Source organism: Lepus europaeus, chromosome 23 (genome assembly GCF_033115175.1).
Source record: "Lepus europaeus isolate LE1 chromosome 23, mLepTim1.pri, whole genome shotgun sequence".
In the NCBI taxonomy this organism is placed as follows: Eukaryota; Metazoa; Chordata; class Mammalia; order Lagomorpha; family Leporidae; genus Lepus; species Lepus europaeus.
This window is the reverse complement of record NC_084849.1, coordinates 6,175,784-6,197,610: the sequence shown is the minus strand read 5'-3', so window position 1 is coordinate 6,197,610 and position 21,827 is coordinate 6,175,784. Positions and strand designations below refer to the sequence as shown.

Sequence of the window (21,827 nt, the reverse complement as noted above, 5' to 3'; positions counted from 1 at the left end):
TTTAGAAGCAAAGACTTTGGAGTAAAAATGCCCGGGTTTGTTCTCCTGCGTCTTCATTTACCAGCTGTCTGAGCTCGGCCGAGTTATTCACGCTGGCTGGGCCTCCACTCCCTTATCTAACAACCAGGAGGCAGCACCTGTCCTGGGAGGCTGTCGAAAGGACTGAATGAGGTCATCTACTCGAAACCTTTTGCAACTGTCTGACAGGTGCCGCAGTCGGTGAGTGACGGTGACGGTGATGGTGATGAGGAGCCTGGCTCCCTCTGTGGGTACCTCACTGCGTTCATGTTGCTTTACCAAAGCAGTTAATGTCATTTTCCTCCCCTGCATCGTTTTACGTATTGTGCAGGTGCACAGAGAAGAGACCAGCTGTTTCCCAGCCTGACGACATCAGTTGGTGAGCTGATTTTCTCTTCTCTGCACAGCTGTGCTGAGCGCGTCACATCCTGTCCCAGCGCCTGTTGATGGCGGGAGGTCCACCCGGGTGTGCCCAGAGCTCCAGGCAAATCAATATTTGCTCAGAGCCCAGAAGCACTTGACTTTCCCCTGGGACCGTGGGATTGTAGCCTACTGGGCAGGCCCTGGTGCCGCTCATGCCACACGGCAGCTCCTGTCCCTGAAGACACAGTGCAGCCAAGTGGCACTCGTGAACCCAAAGAGCATCCATTCCTGGCTGCAAAACGGCAATGTTTCTCCCATCACAGAAGACAAGAAACGGGGAACAGAGCAAGCTTCGCGGCCAGCTGCCCACTTCAGCTAGGTCTGCCGAAGAGCCTGTCTCTGCCCTGAGTTTACTAAGTGATACATAGGGTCACAAAGGCTTTGATTCTCCAGGGAGGCCTTCTAAAGGAAGGATTTGGGGAGGCTCCGGAGACACCTGGGAAGGTGCATGGGAAGTGGTGTACCTAGTGGAAGTTTAGGCGAGCTGGAACTCATGTGTCCCCACAAAATGGTGCTGACTAGTTAACTGACGCTGACTATTCAAAGTGGGTTTGCAGGAAGAAGCACCTGGCTCCTGGCTTCGGATCGGGGTAGCTCCAGCCGTAATGGCCATTTTGGGGGTGAACCAATGGAAGGAAGACCTTTCTTTCTGTCTCTCTCTCTCTCTCTCTCACTGTCTATAACTCTACCTGTAAAAAACAAACAAATACATAAATAAATAAAGTGGGTTCACCATGCCCACCTTCCCAGGATGCTCCCGTTGCATCCGGGACCAAGGCACGCCCTAAGACTCCATTCTGTTTGAGTATCCAACAGGGTACCACCCCCTTCCTTATAAAAAGAGTTGGAAGGCAGGATAGAGTCCTTCTGCACCATGCAGTGGCTCCCATATGTGCTCTTCCACTCAGAATGGTCTCGGACAGACCTTCCCAATCACAGGTACCATTTTCCATTTTTCTTTTCTCTCTTGTTTATGGACGATTCTTTCATGTTGGGTATTTCTCTTTGTGGGGCCGCCCACACTTACAGGTGAATACATGCTCATTCCCTCACTACCCAATTAGCTCTGTTCCTGTGTGCTCGCCATACCAGTCTCCGCTCAGGAGTTCTATCTCTGTGGGAGGCAAGAACCTGCATCCAAAAATGGATACATGTGTTGCCTACATGAAACAGCTGGGCGAACTCCATCAGGACTCATAACCTGCAGGACCACACTCTTGTCACAGGGCAGGATTCGGAAGCAAGAGAATTGTGATCCACTTTGCTGAAAGCCCGAACGTGCTTGGGAAATGGAGAAAGAACCCTGGCAGAGAGAACGGCTTTGGTTCAGGGAGATCCTTCCTAAGAATGCATGGGCCAAGGGGCTGGACTGCTCCTGCCCTTCACTCCCCCGCTGTTCCGCCCCCACTCACCCCAACATGAAGACAGCATGTGATCCACAAAGCCCTGCCCATAGCCACCCAGATGAGGGGAGCCTGCCCAGCCACCCCCAGAACTCTCGCTGTGGCTGGAGAAAGTGTGCCCCATTCCCAGGGACGCCCCGTTCAGTGGGAAAACCAGACGCACGTGTGTCTACCTAAGGCCTTTTCCTGGCTTCGTGTTCACGACCCTCCCGTCCAGAGTGACGTGGGAGCTACTGCCGACTCTCATGTGATTCCGGCCCTGAGAGTCAAGCGTGGGAAGCTGAGTCAGAGCCCGAGCTGAGAGCTGGGTGAAGGGTCCTGGGCCGGCCGCCTGCAGCTGCCCACGCCTGCGAGCTTCCGAGAGCTCATGGAAAGGCCTGGCATGCGAAGACCATGCCTGGTTCCAAAACGGTTTTGCACCAAAACAAACTCATCTTCTACTCGCATCGTTCCACAAACTCTTTGAAGGGGCCACATGGTTTTCTTGTTTTTATTTTTTTATTCTATTTTACTTTTTAAAAAAGAGTTGTTTATTTATCTGAAAAAGCTAGAGAGAGAGAGAGAGAGAGAGAGAGAGATCTTCATCCACTGGTTCACTCCCCAACTGGCCGCCAGCTCAGGGCCAGGCTGAAGTCAGGAGCCTCCTCTGGGTCTCCCACGTGGATGCAGGGGCCCAAGCACTTGAGCCATCTTCCTATACTTTCCCCCAGGCCACAGCAGAGAGCTGGATTGGAAGTGGAGCAGCCAGGACTCAAACCGTCGCCCATATGGGATCCTTATGTCACAGGCCTAGGCTTTTCCTGCTATGCCACAATGCCAGCCCCAAGCCTCATAGTTTGATTCTTAGTTTCCATGGGAACCACTGCCTTCTCCCCAGCACCCTTCCTCTCTCCCTATCTTTGATTTTTTTTTTTCACTTGAACCAATCTGAAGCGTGTCCCTTCAGTCCTTAGGAACTTCTCACTACACCGAGAAAACAAGACACAACCGAAACATGAATTTCCGTCTCAGGAAGTTTGTCAGTAACATGCACAGCCTCACCCCAAACCATGGAAGAATTTCAGGCCCGGTGCAGCTGCAGTTGGGAGAAGTCGTGGTAAGAACTAAGGATGGATGAGCAGGCGATGATCGGTGGCCCGGCAGGTGCTCCACTGCCAGTGCTTAGCTTCTCCACCAAGTGCAACCCTGAGCCGAGGGCCACAGAGAGCCGGTTCCTCGGCTGAGCCTCTGGTTGCAGAAGCCCAGCCAGGAGACGGGGTCAGAGGCTCCCGGGTCTGTGAAGACAGCGCCTGTCGTAATCAGAGAGCCGGCTGATGCACAGATCGTCACCAGGAAGCATTTTGAAAATTAAACCAAAAGGCGTAGGAGGGACCTGTGTGATGCATCCACTCCAGACTGGCGGGGGCTGGGCAGACCTCGTCCTCAAGCAAGGGACCCAGGGAGCAAACAGGCTCTGGAGAGCGAGGGAGCTCACAGAGTCGGAACCGACACGGCCTGCCACCCCTGGCTTTTGGTTCTGGACCCAGGGGTGATCTCTTAAGGTTCGGAAGAGATGGGGAGCAGCTAAAAGAAAATGCTAGCTTGCACAGTGGAGAAGGACTCATGACCTGGCACCCCGCAAAAGCAAGAAAGCAGCTGTAAGATGGATTTAAAAGGAGCAATAGAGGCCGGCGCCGCGGCTCACTAGGCTAATCCTCTGCCTTGCGGCGCCGGCACACCGGGTTCTAGTCCCGGTCGGGGCACCGGATTCTGTCCTGGTTGCCCCTCTTCCAGGCCAGCTCTCTGCTATGGCCCGGGAGTGCAGTGGAGGATGGCCCAAGTGCTTGGGCCCTGCACCCCATGGGAGACCAGGAGAAGCACCTGGCTCCTGGCTTCAGATCAGCGTGGTGCGCCGGCCGCAGCGCGCTACCGCGGCGGCCATTGGAGGGTGAACCAACAGCAAAAAGAAAGACCTTTCTCTCTGTCTCTCTCTCTCACTGTCCACTCTGCCTGTCAAAAAAAAAAAAATAGAAAAATGAATGCGTAAATAGTTATAACCACTCTTTCCTGGACATGCACATATGTCTCTTCTCTCTCTCTCTCTCTCTCACACACACACACACACACACACGCACACACACCACTGTAGTTTGAGACTGACAGCTTCCATGACTGCTCCAGTACATACAGCCTCTCTTGTTTGCATTTGAGACTGACAGCAGCGTTGCCCTGCACAGGGAGCAGCCGTATCTGAGGACGCACTCTTGTAGTAACCATTGCTGATGATACTGTCCTTATTTATAGGAACATGACTAAGTGAGACTTAATTTTTATTTAATTTTGTTAAAGAGTTATTTATTTATTTTGAAAGAATTGGATACACACAGAGAGAGGGATCTTCCATCCTCTGGTTCACTCCCCAGATGGCTGCAACAGCCAGGGCTGGAGCCAGGAGCCAGGAGCTTCTTCTGGGTCTCCTACATGAGTAGCAGGGGCTCAAGCATTTGGGTCATCTCCTGCTGCTTTTCCCAGGCCATTTGCAGGGAGCTGGGTTGGAAGTGGAGCAGCTGGGACATGAACCGACGCCTAGATGGGATGCCAGCATCATAGGCGGAGGCTTTACCTGCTGTGCCATTTATACCTAACTCTAAGGTGAGTTCACTGGAACGAATGTCGATGATTTAAAAATAAGGAAAAGTCCAGAAAGGTACAATCCACTTTCTGGCTGCCGTTCTGTGCATGAATACACAAATGCACACGGTTTTCTCTTTTTTCAAGTTTTATTTATTTTAATATGTTGAGTGACAGAGAGAGAAAAAGAGATCGAGAGAGAGAGAGAGAGAGAGAGATCTTCCATCCATTGGGTTACTCCCTAAATGTCTGCAACAGCTGGGAGTGGACCAGGCCAGGAACTCAGCCTCGATTTCCCACGTAGGTGACAGGGAAATAAGTACTTGGGCTGTCACCTGCTGCCTCCCAGGGTACACATTAGCAGGGAGCTGGATCATAGGCGGAGGCGGGTCCCAAAGCCAGGCACTCCAATCTGTGCGCTTCCCAATGGCCTCTCCACCGCTGCGTCACAATGCTTGGGCCCATGTGTGCTTGTTTTGTTTTAAAGAAAATAAAGGTGGCTTTTTGTTTTGAAACTCTCTGCTCAGGCTAAGAGGATCTTTGTCTCGTCTTCTGCTTTGCTCAGGGTGTAGCCACCGCCTGCCCACAGCGCCAGCTGCTCCGGCTTCTGTCTTCCTCCTTACAGGCGATTGGATTGCGGCTCCCCAAGGTAGGTTCACCCTATGCCTTAGAACGTGACCGCATTGGAACGAGGGTCTCTGCAGGTGCACCTAGAGGCAGACTCTCCGGGGGAGAGCCAGTGCCAAGCGTCCTCAGGGACTGTGGAGAGGGCACACAGCACCAGGAGAAGGCCACGTGCAAATGCAGGCAGAGATGGGGGATGAGTCTGTGCCCAAGGAACACGGGGCTGCCAGCAACCTCCAGCCGTGGAGTCGGGCGGAGCCTCCAGGAGGGGCAGCCCCAGCTGACACATTGGCTTTGGACTTCTGCTCTCCAGAACAGTGAGAACACAAATTTATATTGTTTTAAGCTGTCCAATTTTAGGGTATCTGTTAAGGCAGCCACAGGAAACCAGTATGCTCATATACCCCAGCCACTTCTCACCCCAGAGCCTGCACACTCCCTGTTCCCTCTGCCTAGCATGTCCTTCTGATATTTTTTAAAATGTTTGTTTGTTTGTTTGAAAGGCAGAGTTACAGAGAGGAAAAGGCAGAGGCCACAACAGCCGGATATGAGCCGATCTGAAGCCAGGAGTGTCTAATGGGTCTCCCATATGGGTGCAGGAACCCAAGCACCTGGACCACCCTCTGCTGCTTTCCCAGGCACATTAGCAGGGAGCTGGATTGGAAATGGAGCAGCTGGGACTTGAAGCGATGCCCACATGGTGTGCCACCCCCTTCCCATAACGTTTGCGTGGCTGGCCCTGTCTTGTCATTCATGGCTCACCCTGAAGTCACCTCCCCAGAGAGCCCTCCCCATGCATCCCAGCCCTGGCTACTCTTCCTCCCACTCTCCCTGCCGTGTCTCCACGATCCCCTGAGCCTCTTATCCCATTCCCTTTACATCCGTGTTTGCTTTGTTGCCATCTCCCCCTCAGCCTTGAACGTGAGTCCAAAGGAGACCCAGACTGCCTCGGTCCTCGCACCAGGGCCACCACCCAGGCACGGAATCGGTGATGAATATGTGGAAACCGATGGGGCCTGAATGAGTGAATGGATGAGACCTGAATTCCCAATGCTGCAAGCCGCCCGGTCCCCGCAAAGCCCTGGAGCTTCACAGCCAGGCTTCCCAGGACGTGCAGCTGGGGGCCCCACCGAGCTCAGCTCTTCCGTCCCCTCCCAAGAAGGCGGCGCCCGCTTTTGACTTTCTCACGCTGGGCGTTGCTGGGTGCTGCAGACACGCGGGTCTTGAGAAATCCAGGAACAAGTCCTTCCTGGGACTGGGCGTCTGAATAGTTAAGTTCCTTATCTGTGTCCAGGCGCGGAGGCTGGAGCAAGCCTCATCTCGCTCATCTCGCTCAAGCCGTGAAGGCGGGACAGCAGATGGAAATGAAAGCGTAACAGAAACTTGGGCGGATCAGGACTCAGACCAGAACATCTCCTTTCTGTCTCGGAACTGGGAACTGCAAAGGCCCTGCGGAGACTCTTCCGCCTCCTGCAGAAGACTTGAGTCTGATCCGATCCCTTCCTTAACACACAAACGCTAGCAGCAGAGCTCACAGAACTCCAGATAGAACGTGAACTCCTCCTGGAACCTTGCCCGGCGCCCTTCCACGTCAGATGGTTCTCAGGTGTCCCGGCCCCTTTCCACCCATGGCTGGACGCCAAGCATAATTTCTGGGTCAGTCTCTCGCCATGCCACCAGCATGTCCTTGTCTTGCTTTTCAGTGCACAGCATTTTTCTGCCAGGACAGAGCTAACAACCCAAGTAGGTCTGCGCCTCAATTAGAAATCTGTCTGTGAACCGTAACCCAGACAAACACAACGCCAGACTGCATCTCCTATCAAAATTTATTGAAATGGTCAATTTCTTTTAAATACAGAAACACAAGCAAGTGAGCCAGAAGGAACCTTGCCCCTGGCACCCCGGGGCGGCTCCCCGTTAATGTCCTAAGCAAACAGAAGCAGCTTTCATCCGAAGCCTTTTAACTGCTCAGCCCTCACGTTAGTGTAAACGGGAGAGAAATGGATCCAGGATCCGGATTCCTGCCTGGCTGTAGCACAAAGACCACTTCCTTTCCGCTAATAACACTGTTTGGCTCGGTCCCTCCTGGGGCTAATCCCCTTGTCACCACAGCTGGAAACTCAGATATTATCCAAAATTTATGAGTCCCCTTGCCTGCTCCGTGTCTACTAAAGTGTAAGGTGACCTAAGGGCTTTTTCGTGATGCCCTGGGCTTCTACCAGGAGCCACGTCCGTCCCTTCCAGTCTGTTAGCCCTCTTTGCCTCTGCTGGAGCTCACACACAGGCGAGGCGTCACCCCAGGAGCTGAGAACCGTCCAAGTCTCAGGCAGGCGAAGGAAGGAGGCCGCCAAGCCACAGACCCCCAGGGGCAGCCCTGGGGCTCCAGCTCTGCCCAGCAGAGACCTGGACAGTTCGCCCATCTCCAGTGCTGCAGGGACCGGAGGCGGAGCAGAATGCCCAGAAGTTTGCCATCTGTTCCCTCGCAATGTCTGTGGCTGAACCTCACAACCGCACTGCCCACAGGACCATGCCGTCTCTCCAAATCTGAGTCTCTGAGTGTGGAAGTTGCAGGAAGCCTCAAGCCAAGTCCAGCCACAGCGCCCTGTGCGCCAGCCCTGTGTCTCTCCAGAGATCTCGCTTCTTGCCGACAGTCTCCTTCCTCGGAACCACCGTCTAACGAGGATTTGGGACCAGGTAGGAGGGGCTCCGTGGCCCGTTGGGCTCAGCCATTAGTGCGTCCGGAGCGCTTCGAGCGGTGCTCGGGTCCCCGGTGAGCTCCACGCTGGTGCTCCTGTTGTTCTCTGGCTCACCTGCTGGGCTCCTCCGGAGGCAGCGGTTGATGAGCGCAGAGAAGAAGTTGGGGAACGAGGGGCTGGAGAAGTAGTAGACCAGAGGGTCCAGCATGCTGTTCATGTAGGTGAAGCTGAGGGTGATGAAGAAGGCCAGGTCGATGGAGCGGTACACGTCACAGTCCTGTGTCCCCGCCGTGCGCAGGAGCCAGAAGATGCGCATCCGCACGGCCACGCTGGGCAGGAAGCAGATGATGAAGACCACGGCCACCACCATGATGAAGTTGATGGCCCTCTTGATCTTGACGTGCCTGTCCATCTGCCTCTGCCGCAGGCTCCAGACGATCCGGGCGGAGCAGAAGAGGATGATGGCGAGGGGCAGGAAGAACTCCAGAAGGAACATGGCGTCGTGCCACCGGAAGGTGTTGCAGATGCTGAAGCTGCTGCACAGATTCGCCGGGCCGTTCTGGGTCAGCATCCTTTTGCGCAGGAGGTGGACCGTCAGGCCGATGGTGACGCCCCACAGCAGGCAGGAGATGGCGGCCGCTGTCCGGTTGGAGATCTTGTTCAGGGCGTGGTGAGGGTGGACCACCCGGAAGTACCTGTCCACGGCGACCACCGTGAGGAAGATGATGCTGCCCTGGCGGTTCATGGCCAGCATGAAGAGCATCAGCCGGCATGGGATGTCCCCGAACCTCCAATCCCACTTCCTGACGTAGTTGTCCGTCAGGAAGGGCAGGCAAATGATCAGGAGGAAGTCAGCCACGGCCAGGTTGAACAGGAAAATCCGGCTGGATTTCCAGGACTTGAGGTGGAAGCAGAAAATCCACAAGGCGAGGCCATTGCCCAGCAGCCCGAACACGAACTCCAGCCCCAGCACGGGCGGCAGCACGTTGGCGATGAAGTCATCTCGGAACACACAGCAGTTCTTCTTGTCTATCTCCAGAAAATGGCTCTGCGGGCGGTGCTGGTTCATGGGGAGACCAGACTGGGGCCGCTCAGGAGCGCCTCGCCTGGGAAGGAGGTGTGCGTCTGTGTGGGGAGCCCGCGGCTCAGGGCTCGCCTTTATGTCATGTCAGGGTGTTGAAATAGATGACTGAATGGTTACCAGGAAGCTACGAAATCGCTTTAAAAAAAAAAAAAAAAAAAAAAAAAGGCAGCGAGGCTCTTATGCAACCTGCTGTTTGCATAAACAAGTAATAAAAATCCCCTGGGCAGACAGGAACCCAGAAAATGTTCTGGATGTAAAGGGTGAGTTCGGGCAAGCCGACCGTCACCTGCCACTGATACGTGCGGGGCACCCCCTGTGAGAGAGCTGGCTGGCCCGTCTCCTGACCAGGTACTTGGCGTGGGAGAGGCCACTCGCTGTCACTTGCTTGGCTTGCACAATCGACAAAACAACAGCAGCAGCCGGGATTGTGGACGGGGCTCCATGGCCTTTTAGCAGAAGCGCTAGGCTCGGAAGCACGGAGGATCAGCCTGGAATGTCAGTGTGCACTTCCGACTTCAGACCAGTAGCATGCAAATGATTTCTTGTTTGCTTTTCAAGATTTTATGTATTTATTTATTTGAAAGGCAGAGTTACAGAGAGAGAGAGAGGGGGGAGAGAGAGAGATCTTCCATCCACTTTGGTTCACTTCCCAAATGCCCTTAATGACTGTAGCTGGGTGAGGCTGAAGTCAGGAGCCAGGAGCTTCATCTGGGTCTCCCACTTAGGAGCAGGGGCTCAAGCACTTAGACCATCTGCCACTGCTTCCCCAGGCCATTAGTGGGGAGCTGGATCGGAAGTGGAGCAGCCAGCACTTGAAACAGCGCCCCTATGGGATGCCAGCGTTGCAGGCAGCGGCTCTACCCATACAACACAGCGCCGGCCCCACCTACGACCTCTTGAAAAGGCTGAGAAGGCAGTAATTGCCCATTTTACGAGCACAGACGAATGGAACGTGAGCAGCACTTGTCCTGTGTTACCTCCAAGTGGATGTGGCATTTTCCGCACCAGCACCCTACAATGATGATCTAGTTAGGGGAAAAAAATGCTACTGGAGAGAGTAAGCTTTTGTGAGATGTTTGCAAATCTGAACCTGATTTGAATTGCCCAAGGTCTGTGAAAGCCACTGTCTTTTGTCCGTCAGAGTCTAATCACCTCTGTGCTCAGCTGAGTCACTGATCTTCAAGGAGGTGTTTTTCTTAATGAGCGACGTTCTGTTTTAGACCAGGTTTAGCTTCACAGCAGAATGGAGCAGAAAGGAAAGGCAGCTCCTTTGTACCCCATCGCCGCATAGGCACAGCCTCCTCCAGTCAGTGCGTGATATTTTTTTTTTTTTTTTTGACAGGCAGAGTGGACAGTGAGAGAGAGACAGAGAGAAAGGTCTTCCTTTTTGCCGTTGGTTCACCCTCCAATGGCCGCCGCGGTAGCGCGCTGCGGCCGGCGCACCGCGCTGTTCCGATGGCAGGAGCCAGGTGCTTATCCTGGTCTCCCATGGGGTGCAGAGCCCAAGCACTTGGGCCATCCTCCACTGCACTCCCGGGCCACAGCAGAGAGCTGGCCTGGAAGAGGGGCAACTGGGACAGGATCGGTGCCCCGACCGGGACTAGAACCCGGTGTGCCGGCGCCGCAAGGCAGAGGATTAGCCTGTTGAGCCACGGCGCCGGCCTCAGTGCGTGATATTTTAAAACTCCTGTTTTTGTAAAGTTAATCTTGGAGCAAAGGGACCTCAGTGGGACACCCTTTGCTTTCCAGTGTATTTAAGGGTCACCCTACAGAACATTGCTACTTGGTTATTTCTGTCTTACAAATTCTTGCTGTCCTTCTACATTTTTTAAAAAGATTTGTTTATCTATTTGAAAGGCAGAGTTACAGGGAGAGGGAGAGACAGAGAGAGAGTGAGATCTTCCATCCGCTGGTTCACTCCCCAAATGGCCACACTGGCTGGCGCTGGGCCAGGCAGAAGCTAGGAGCCTGGAACTCCAACTGGGTCTCCCATGTGGGTGGCAGGGGCCCAGACCCTTGGGCCATCTTCCGCTGCTTTCCCAGGTACAATAGCAGGGAGCTGGATTGAAAGTGGAGCAGCCGGGACTTGGAACCAGCACCCATGTGGGTATGGCAGCATCAGTAGCAGCGTCTTGGCTCACTGTGCCACAACACGGGCCCCAGTGATAATCCTGCTTTGATTAGGAAAGTTCAGTTGCATACCTGGATGCTCTAAGAGGGGATCATGGACCCTTCATAGTACGCAAGAGTCAGGATGACTTAATATCAGACTCCTCTATATCCAGTGGTACTTGACGATGACGATGGTGGTGAAGATGATGCTGGCACCTGTGGTACAGAGAACTTGCAATAGGCTGGAGCCCAGGCTCGGTGCTTTGCATCCATGCACCCGTTTCATCCTGACCGCAGCCTACGAGGGAGGGACTGTTACTGATTCTGATGTCAAAATGCAGAAAGTTGGCCAGCGCCACGGCTCACTAGGCTAATTCTCCGCCTGCGGCGCTGGCACCCCAGGTTCTAGTCCCGGTCGGGGCGCCGGATTCTGTTCCAGTTGCTCCTCTTCCAGTCCAGCTCTCTGCTGTGGCCTGGGAAGGCAGTGGAGGATGGCCTAAGTGCTTGGGCCCTACACCCACATGGGAGACCAGGAGAAGCACCAGGCTCCTGGCTTCAGATTGGTGCAGCACGCCAGCCATGGTGGCCATTTGGGGGTGAATCAATGGAAGGAAGACCTTTCTCTCTGTCTCTCTCTCTCTAACTCTGCCTGTCAAAAAAAAAAAAATGCAGAAAGTGAAACTCACAGAGGTGGGTCCTGTGTTGAAGGCCCCCCAGCTCATGAGGGCAGAGGCTGGATTTCAGTGCACCACCGACTTCCATGCCGGTGTCGCTGGCCACGGTGTGCAGGTGCGCGCCGCTCGTCCTGTGTGCGTGCCTAGTCGGTCAGGCCGCCCTGGACCCAGGCTTGCTGCAGTGATGGGCATTTGTTCTCTGTCCCTGCTGCTGGGACTCGGGAAACAACCCTACTCACCGTCAGGAAAACCTGGTAAGAGCAGTGACTCCTGGGAGCTGGAATCTGGGAGGGACCCTCCCCGCCCTCCCTGGGTTTTGCGATTTTCTGCCGTGTGTGGTGGTGTCTGAGCAGCGGCCATGGGTCCGATGGGCAAAGCAGGACAGTGGACGGCGCCACGTTTGGACACAGCGGCTGTGAGCCTCCTCACCCCCTGGCTTGCCCGCGGGTGACTCGAGGGACGGTAGGATCCCCAGGCTGGCGTCCAGCTCGCACAGTCCGTGACTCTGAACCAAAGGTCACAGCTGCTCAGACAGACCGTCAGTTCTGGCCTCCCTGGACTCGGGTGCCTGCTGTGGAATTTCCAGTCTCCCCACGATGCCACAGGCGTGTTTCTTCTTGCTCCTGCCTTTTTTATTATTATTATTAGTGCATGAGTTGCACAGAAACTTGTTATAATGAATCATTTCGAGAGCGCAGAGTGCGGTGGAAATTCCACTTACAATTTATGACTCTCTCCATGAACTTGTGTCACCACATCTGGTTACCTGTCTTAAGACAGCCTGAGTGTGCACCACTGACTGAAATGCACTGAACTGTTTCTTAAAATTAAGAAGGAATTCCAGAGGTGGACTCCCACATCCCGCCCTGGAGTGCCTGGGTTCGAGCCCTGGCTTTCTTCCAGTCTAGCTTACTGCTATCGCTCAACCTGACAGGCAATGGGTAATGGCCCCAGCGCTTGGTCCCCGCCACTCATGTGGGAAACCCAAATTGAGTTCCTGGCTCCTGGCTTCAGCTTGGCCCAGCCCTGGCTGCTGTGGCTATTTGGAGAGTGAACCATCATGGAAAGATAGCTCACGCTCTCTCTCTCTCTCTCTCTCCCTTTCAAATAAACATAAATAAGTAAATAGAAATTCTAAAAATAGCACCAGCTATCATTTTTCAACTGTTTGCTGTGTGCCAGACATGGAACATGGAGATTTGCCTATGTGACCTCATTTAATCCTCACAAAAATCCTGTGAGAGATGGGCTATCATAATCCCCATTTTGCAGATTGGAAAACCAAGGCTAAGAGAGACTAAGTAATTAACTATTTCATGTCTTTGAACTCAGCTGAGATTAGTGGCTTCAAATTGCACTGTTGTGTTATCTGGTGGATCTCTGGGTGGGCTGGGCTCAGCTGGATGGTTCTTATTTGCAGGCTTTCAGACGGCAGCTGAACTAGACTTGTAGGGATGGCCAGCAGGATGTTAGGACACTCGAGTCTCTCTCTCTCTCTCTCTCTCTCTCTCCATATGGTCCTGTGCCTCTCCCCATGGCCTCTCTGTGTTCACATGTTCTTTTCACAGAGCAGGCGAGATTTCATACATGGACTACCAAGGGTCCCAAGAGCACACAAGGGAACCTTAGTTGTTGGGCTCAGAAATCCCAGAACATCACCTCCACCACACCCGAGTGGACAGGCAGCCCACAGGAGGAGTCTCAGGAAGTAAAGTGCCTGGGGCTGTTTTGGGAGACTTCATTCTGCGGAGTGGGATTGACTGAGTCGGGACAGTTGGACTCCTGATGAGGGAGATGCAGGACAAGAAGCTGGGGCCGTGCTGTGGTGTAGCTGGTAAAACTGCTGCATTCTCTTTGGGGGCATTGGTTTGAGTCCCGGCTGCTCCACTCCTGATCCAGCTCCCTGCTGATGTCCTGGGAAAGCAGTAGAAGATGGCCCAAGTGTTTGGGTCCCTGCACCCATGTGGGAGACCTGGAAAAGCTCCTGGCTCCTGGCTTCAGCCTGACCCAGCCCTGGCCATTGCAGATAGAAGATCTCTCTCTCTCTCTCTCTCTCTCTCTCTCTCTCTCTCTCTCTCTCTCTCTCCTTCTCCCTCTCTTTCTGTAACTGTGACTTTCAAATAAATAAATATCTTTTTTTTTTTTGCCAGGCAGAGTTAGACAGTGAGAGAGACAGAGTTATAGACAGTGAGAGAGAGACAGAGAGAAAGGTCTTCCTTCCATTGGTTCACTCCCCCAATGGCCGCTATGGCCAGCGCTGCACCGATCCGAAGCCAGGAGCCAGGTGCTTCCTCCCGGTCTCCCATGCGAGTACAGGGACCCAAGCACTTGGGCCATCCTCCACTGCCCTCTCGGGCCACAGCAGAGAGCTGGACTGGAAGAGGAGCAACCGGGACTAGTACCCGGCGCTCCAATTGGGACTAGAACCTGGGGTGCTGGCGCCGCAGGCGGAGGATTAGCCAAGTGAGCCACAGCACTGGCCAATAAATAAATCTTTTTACAAATAATATTTTAGGGTTTAAAAATGTAATGTTGGGTTTAATGTAAACCTAAGGCAAAGCAGACTAAGCAAGGTCCAGCGCTGTGGCGTGTTAGGGTAAGCTTCCACCTGTGGCGCCAGCATCCCGTATGGGTTCTGATTCTAGTCCCACTGCTCCTCTTCTGATCCAGCTCTCTGCTGTGGCCTGGGAAAGCAGTGGAAGATGGCCCAAGTGCTTGGGCCCCTGCACCCATGTGGGAGACCCAGAAGCAGCTCCTGGCTCCTGGCTTCAGATCGGCCCAGCTCCGGCTGCTGTGGTCATTTGAGGGGTGAACCAGATGGAAGACCTCTCTCTGTGTCTCTTCCTCTGTCTGTAATTCTGCCTCAAATAGATCAGTAAATAACCTCCAAAACAAAGCAAAACAAAAAACCAGATTTAGCAAATAATCTTGAAAAAGAAGAACAAAATTGGAGAACTCACATTTCCTGATTTAAAAACTTCGCTATGAAGTTACGGTAATCTAAACAATGTGATTTCTCAGAGTCCAGAAATAGTCAAGATAGCAGGTTTATGGTCGGCTGGTTTTTAGCAAGCATGTCAGAACAATCCAATCAATGTAATAAATGATACGCAAGTGATCAGAGAAACCACAAGCAAGAGAAGTGAGCCCTTTCCTTACACGGCTCACAAAGTGAATTACAGATCTAACCACAGAAGCTCAAACTACAACACTCGTAGAAGAAAACATAACTCTACATGACCTCAGGTTAGGCCAGCCTTCCTGGGCATGACGCCAAAAACAAATGCACTTCACTTCATTCATTTATTTATTTATTTTTTAGTGTAGATTTTTTTTTGACAGGCAGAGTGGATAGTGAGAGAGAGAGACAGAGAGAAAGGTCTTCCTTTTTGCCATCGGTTCACCCTCCAATGGCCACTGTGGCCGGCGCATCATGCTGATCTGAAGCCAGGAGCCAGGTGCTTCTCCTGGTCTCCCATGCGGGTGCAGGGCCCAAGCACTTGGGCCATCCTCCACTGCACTCCCTGGCCATAGCAGAGAGCTGGCCTGAAAGAGGGGCAACCAGGATAGAATCCGGCTCCCCAACCGGGACTAGAACCTGGGGTGCAGGCGCCGCAAGGCGGAGGATTAACCTGTTAAGCCACGGCGCCGGCCCACTTTATTTTTTAAAGATTTATTTATTTATTTGAAAAGCAGAGTTAGAGGGAGAGAGAGAGATCTTCCATCCACAGGTTCACTCCTCGGATGGTCTCAATGGCAGGTGCAGGGCCAGGTTGAAGCCAGGAGCTTGGCACTCCATCCCATCTCCCACGTGGGTGCAGGGGCCCAAGCACTTGGGCCATCTGCTGCTGCTGTCCCAGGAGCATTAGCAGGGAGTGGGTTGGAAGTGGAGCAGCAGATGGAATGCCGGTGTCATGGGCAAGCGGCTACACCTGCTGTGCCACAACGCCAGCCCCGACTCCATTACTTTAAAAGGGAAAATAAAATGGCATCCCAAGTGCCCACTGCAAGATGAGCTCATCTTGGTATAGAAACTTTTTGAAAGCATGTGAGGGATCTTCAGAAAGTTCATGGAGATATGTTCTGAAAAATGCATATTATGAATAAACCACACGAAGCTCAAATTTATAATTAAAAATTGCATATGCATAAACCTTAGAGCCTCCTTCCCGGGGAGCTCAGCAGCGCCCCGTGCAGCTTGAGTGCTCGGCTGTCACACGGTGAAATTCTCTCCAGGTCTTCACTTTGCCCTGAGCCCTCCCAATGGTGGTGCCCATCCTGAGCCACTAATGTCTGCCTGGTGAGGTTGGGTCTGGAGTCAAACTGGAAACCTCTTGGATCGAAGGCCCAAAAGGCAAACTCCTGGAGCCCTTGCCACACAGCGTGGCCAAGCTCCGCCTTGCTGGCTTAACCCCCACGCCCTGTGCCCTCGGGTGCCGGTCCCCTGCAAGCAGCCCTAGCTGACCATTTCAGTTTGGATAACAGGCAAGGGACCTGCTTCTGAGGATGGAGCAGAATCGACACTTTCACCACGGTCAGCACTCCTGTTGGGTGCCCCTTAGATTTCCCACGTGACCCCTACAGAATACCTGGTCTGAGTCCCTTCTCATTTCCAGGGGCCTTTCCTGAAACACCGCAACAGGAGAAAACCTTGTCCCTCAAATCCGGGGCTTTCCCGCCCCGACAAAGCTCTCCCTTCTTCCTTGCACTCTGGAGGAACTCTTCTGGTTAAGATTTACAGATTTATTTTCGGGTCACACTCTGCAATCTTGAAAGGAGAAGCAAATTTCGAACCAAGGCTGTGCCTGAGCTTGTGTGTGACTCCCCTTTCTCTGTGTTCTTGGCGAGACCCCTGTGTGCGAGCCTGCCCCAGGCTTCTAGATAGCAGAGCCTTTTCCCCGGCCAGGCTTCTAGCAGAGACACACAGAGACTTTTCTTTTGGAACCCATTTTTATTACGATGAAGCAACACAGGAGCAGCCCAGAAAAGCATGTTAGCTAAGAATAGAATTGGAAGCTGAGTGGAGTTTTTTCGGGGATTCCTATCAGGAAGATTTGTGGACTTTGGGGAATGATAAGAATCCTTGTCTCCACTCCTCTCCTGGCAGCTGGGGAGCAGGGAGTTTGGGTGGAGACAAGGAGGCAACTCGTAGGAGCCCTGGGCCCCAGAGAGGCTGTGCTGCCTCTTGTTTGCGTTTAACATGCGTCCATGCAATGCAACATCATCTGGAGCGATTGCTGTCAGCACTGTGTTTGATGCTGCACATGCACTCGTTCATCCATTCATAAAAAAAATCCGTGCGTTAAGCACCTGCCGTGGTTGGGTGCCCTTCTAGGCAGCGAGGTCGTAACAGTAAGCAAAGTCCTTATGCTTCAGGGTCGCACGTTCACCGAATCCACCCCACCACCCTTTGCAGTCAGAATTACTGTTTCCTTTGCTTGCCAAACCAGCAACCCGAAGTTGAACGTGGTTAAATAAAGAAGGGCTCCAAGAGCGCGTATGTAGGAAGTGGCTGCGCTGGGACGCAAGCTTCCACCCCTCTGACCCTGCACCACAGCCCACAGCTTTTATCGCGGGGTGCACAGCCCCCCGAGGAAGCAAACAGGAGAGCAGCCTCTGGGGGTCTTATCAGGCCAAAGAGCTTGGAAAAGGTACACTGGGAATTTGCGGAAGCTTGCGTGCAGGAGCAGAGAGCTGCTGCCACGCGTCATGGCCGGACACTGGGGAGAAGGTTGGCGAGGACGCCCAAGTCCAGGGCAGGGGCAGCCTGTCTTTCACACAGTCGTCCAGTTTTCAGGACCCCAGGGACATATTAGGGAAACTAAAAGCAAAAGCAAAAGGAAGTCCCGCAGGAAGAAGAAAATGCAATGTTTGCAGAAAATATCTAGAAACTACGTGGTAAGAAAGCGCGGGGGCTCTGCTCGGCCACCCCAGAACGGCCGACCCACAGGAGCCGGCCAGCGACCCTCCAGGAAAGAGATGCATTCTGAACTTAGTGAACCCTGCAGAACGGACGGAGGGCTGGGCGATGTTCACCCACAGCCACAGAACAGCACGGCAGCGACTGCGCTGGCCTGGCGCCTCCCAGAAGCCGACCAGGATTTTCTTCAAGCTCCCAGCTCCAGCCTGGGAAAACCAGGGCAGGTAAACATATCCCTCCGCGCCTTCTTTAAAATGCAAGGAGCTGCAGAAAAACGTGAACTCAAAGGCCAGAGTGGGTTGTTTTGCTCTGGTCTTGGGCTGTCTGGAAGTCCAAACAATGACGAAGAGGAGTCTGGAGGGGCCCCTGTTTCCACTGAGCCTGGACTAAGCATGCTGGCCTAGGCCAGTCTCTGTTCTCCAAGGCAAGTGATGAATTCAGGGCAGGGGATAAGACATACCCACAAACAGTTAAGTTCCCTAAACCCCCCAGTGCGAGAACACGGTCCCATAAGCACACCTTTTTGCCCCACCATTTAGAATTACCTGGAGCTGAGCAGCTCCTAGCTCCCTACCCAACACCCACGCACTCCACGCCACGCACATTCCGGCCCCTGCCCTGGATACCAGGACTTGTCAATGCAACCGACTCACTGCAATCAGCCGGGACCTTCGGAGAGGCTAGAGTGACACAACTTTCACTTCCAACAGAGCCAGGCGGTTACAGTGGAGGAAAGGTGGTGGCCTCTTCCGAAGCCCCCGGCCACCAGCGCCAACGCCTGTCCCCCGCCGCTCAGCACGTGTGCAGATCCCACTGGGCGTCACATTGGCTTTGGAAGCTGTTGGCCACGTTGGCACGGCCCTCGCCACACAGGTTGGAAGTTGGCATCTCTTCCGGCCCTCGGGTCTTGGAGGGTCCTGGCCACTTGGCTCTCAGACTGCGGATTTTGAGCTTGGAATAGAATTTGGGGAAGGAGGGACTTGAGAAATAGTACAGCAGGGGGTCCAGCATGCTGTTCATGTATGTGAAACTGAGGGTGACGTGGAGGACCAGGTGCACAGAGGCGTCGCAGGCGCTGGCGGGCACCGTCCACAGGAAGTAGAGCCGGGCCGACACGCTGGGCAGGTAGCCGGTGACGAACACCACGACCACCAGCAGGATGAACCAGGTGGCCTTCCTCATCCGGGACTGCCGGGCCAGCTGCTGCCTCTGCCGCAGGCGCCCCACGATCCGGACGGAGCAAAACAGGATGATGGCGAGCGGCAGGAAGAACTCCAGCTGGAACATGATGTCGTGCCAGCCGTTGGCCGACTCCATGATGAAGCTCTCACAGGACGCGGCCCCCTCGTGCACGCACAGGCGGCTCCCCAGCAGCAGGTGCACCGTCCCCACGATGACCGAGGCCCAGAGGGCGCACACGATGCCAGCCGCGGTGCGGCAGGAGATGGCGTTCACCGCATGGTGGGGGTGGACCACTTTGAAGTACCTGTCCACGGCCACCACCGTGAGGAAGACGATGCTCCCGGCCCTGTTCATGGCCAGCATGAAGAGCACCAGGCGGCAGGAGACATCCCCGAAAGCCCAGCGCCGGTGTTGCCGGTAGTAGTCCGTCCGGAAAGGCAGGCACACCATGAGGAGGAAGTCGGCCACGGCCAGGTTGAAGAGGTAGATGGTGCTGGGCTTCCAGCTCTTCACGTGGAAGCAGAACCCGCACAGGGCGAGGCCGTTGCCCAGGACCCCGAGCACGAAGGCCAGGATGAGCAGCGGCGGCATCACCTGGGAGATGGGGTCCCCCTCGATGGCACAGCACGACCCGTTGTCCATGGTGGGCACAGGGCAAGCGGCCCATGTGCCGCAGAGGCACCAGTGCTCAGCGGAGCTGCCCTCTCTCCGACTTCAGCCCCCTGGGCTGCAGGCTCCGCACAGAGGCGGCGTGGAGTTGTGGACGCTGCCGCTGCGCCCGGGATGGAAACTTCATCCAGCCGGGGAGTTCACAAGCCGCGGCTACCACCCAGGCTGGGGACTGCGTGCAGTCGGGTGTGAGGGGTCACCCTGGAAAGCGGCCGCAGGCCCCAGGCAGATCCAAGCTGCAGAGCTGCCCTTGCCTCCGGCCCCAGCCTCGCTTCAGCTCCTCGGACTCCGCCTGTGCCGGGGAGCTCAGCTCGCTGCTGCCCAGGGGCTCGGGGGAAAGCGTGTTTGTCCTCCCTCCTGCTGGAGAAACACAAACATTTCCTGCCGTCCTCCTGGGCCTCTGCCCTGCTTCCCTCCCCTAACCTTTGCCTGACTGCCCGGCCCCTCTCCCTGGTCCCACGGGGCCCAGGCAGGAGGTACAGAGAGGGCAGGCGCTGCCCGGCAGCTTCCCGGGCCCTCCGAGGTCGCGGGGGTCCGTGGAGGAGAGCAGTTGGCAAGGCCACGCTCACCCAGTGTCAGCAAAATCCTCCCAGGAGTCGCCTTGGTCCCCGACCCCCCTGCTCGTGTCTGCGTGCATGGAGCGGCCTCTTGCGGGGCCAGCTCCCCGCTTGGCTGGGAAGCAGAGCCCGGGGCTTTGGCGGGGAGCATTTGGCCCTGAGGTCCCCGTTGGCCAAACACCAGGACATGTGTGTTTTTCATTGTAATTGTGTACCGAGCCCATGGACCGCGGCGGATGCGGGCTGGGGAGTTGGTCAAGGAGGCTGTCTAATCACAGGTAAAATCAGACTGCAGGAAGAACGGGGACTTGGCTGCCTTTCCTGTCCTTTGGCCTTAGGGGTTACGTGTGTGTCCTGTGCCTTTTCGGCCGGGTTTAGGAAGGGGTGTGGGGGTGAGGAGGAGCGCGTGGAAAGAACACGTTTGCCTCTCAGACATGGAATGAGGCAGGAGTCTCCCACCCAAGGCTGGGCTCCGGACCGGTCCCAAACTGTCCCCACTGCCCCGTCCTGTGGCGGGCCCCGACGGCCTCCTGCCTGCACCATGGAAGTCGGATTCCTGAGGGCCTCCCTCCCTCTCACCCGCTCCCTGGAGTCTCGTCCTACAGGCTCATCTTTCTGACGCGCAGATGGGGTCGTAGCCCTTCTCAGTAGGCGCCTTCAGGAGCTCCCAAGGTGACACACTGCTGGTCCAGGGCCATGTCCACTTGGAAAACCAGTTGTTCCTTTGGGACTGCATGTTTTAAAACCCCAGACCACCGCATAAAGATCTGACTTTGCAACTTCTAGAAAGCCGGGAGGTCTGACCGTGCGGCCGTCACTACCATATGGGAGCAGTCAGCTGGAGCAGGAGTGGCTGCCCCCTTCAGGCCAGGAGTGAGTCCTGCATTTTGCCACAATCCCCACCACTCCCTATTGCCTTACATCTGGCTGGCTTCCCTGGTGTACATGCCTGGTCTCTGTGGGATTTGGCGTTGGTCACCTTTCTCGGGTTGACATGCAGGGTCCCTCGCGGTGGTTCCTAGCCTGCCTCCGCAGTGTCATTCTGCCCTTTCCTCCTCACACTCACTCATTGGTTTCATAACTTATGGTGCATACATATGTCCATCAAACACCACACCTAGCTCTCCCACTAACCCAGGAGCCCCTGGAAGACCAAGCCCCTGTTCTTGGCAGGAGGGACATACCTAAGGATGGGGATGACTCACTCCTACTTTAAAAAAATTATTTATCTTCATTTTATTTGAAAGGCAGAGAGAGAGAGAGAGAGAGATCTTCCACCTTCTGATCCACTCCTCCAATGCCCACAACAGCCAGGGCTGGGCCAGGTGGAAGCCAGGACCCAGTAACTTAATCCCAGCCTCACACCTGGGTGGCAGGAACCTCACTGCCTGCGCCACCACCGGCCGCCCCCCAGGACGCGTGTTAGCAGGGAGCTGGACTGGAGCAGAGTGGCCAGGACTCAACTGTCCCCGGTACAGGATGCCGGCGTCTGAAGTGGAGACTTAACTGCTGCACCGCGCACCCACCCAGCCTCACTCTGGCTTTCCCGGGAGCTTGTCGCAGCCGCCTTCGCTCTGTGGGCCTTTGTGACTGTGGGGAGGGGGCGCCACGGGGGGCTGTGGCACCCCCAGGGGAGGCTGAGTGGCAGCCTGAATGCCTGGCCGTGCTCGGGCCGACTTTTTCAGCAGATGGTAAATATCTTTCACCCGCTGCTCTGGGTTACTGGCAGGCGCAACACTTCCCCCTTTCCCACGTGACAAACACCTGCCTCTCTCTTGCACATCCTCTTTGTCTTGTCACATCATCGTCCTCTCTTGTTGACTTGGAAGTCACTGTGGAAGAGATCGGCTTGTCT

General features: G+C 54.8%; 2 protein-coding genes across 2 annotated transcripts; both read right to left on the bottom strand.

Moving 5' to 3' along the window:
- Positions 1 to 6,897: 6,897 nt before the first annotated feature.
- Positions 6,898 to 8,890, bottom strand: HCAR2 (hydroxycarboxylic acid receptor 2). Its single transcript, XM_062182256.1, has one exon. The coding sequence runs from the start codon at positions 8,841 to 8,843 to the stop codon at positions 7,752 to 7,754; it is 1,092 nt and encodes a 363-aa protein (XP_062038240.1). The 5' UTR covers positions 8,844 to 8,890; the 3' UTR covers positions 6,898 to 7,751.
- A 9,466-nt stretch (positions 8,891 to 18,356) lies between these two features.
- HCAR1 (hydroxycarboxylic acid receptor 1) lies at positions 18,357 to 19,388 on the bottom strand. The gene has a single exon (XM_062182831.1). It carries the CDS (start codon positions 19,386 to 19,388, stop codon positions 18,357 to 18,359), a length of 1,032 nt encoding a protein of 343 aa, XP_062038815.1.
- Between the last annotated feature and the right edge of the window lie 2,439 nt (positions 19,389 to 21,827).

Coding starts and splice junctions, on each gene's coding strand:
- HCAR1 (XM_062182831.1), bottom strand. CDS start 19,388: ATGGACAACGGGTCGTGCTGTGCCATCGAGGGGGACCCCATCTCCCAG.
- HCAR2 (XM_062182256.1), bottom strand. CDS start 8,843: ATGAACCAGCACCGCCCGCAGAGCCATTTTCTGGAGATAGACAAGAAG.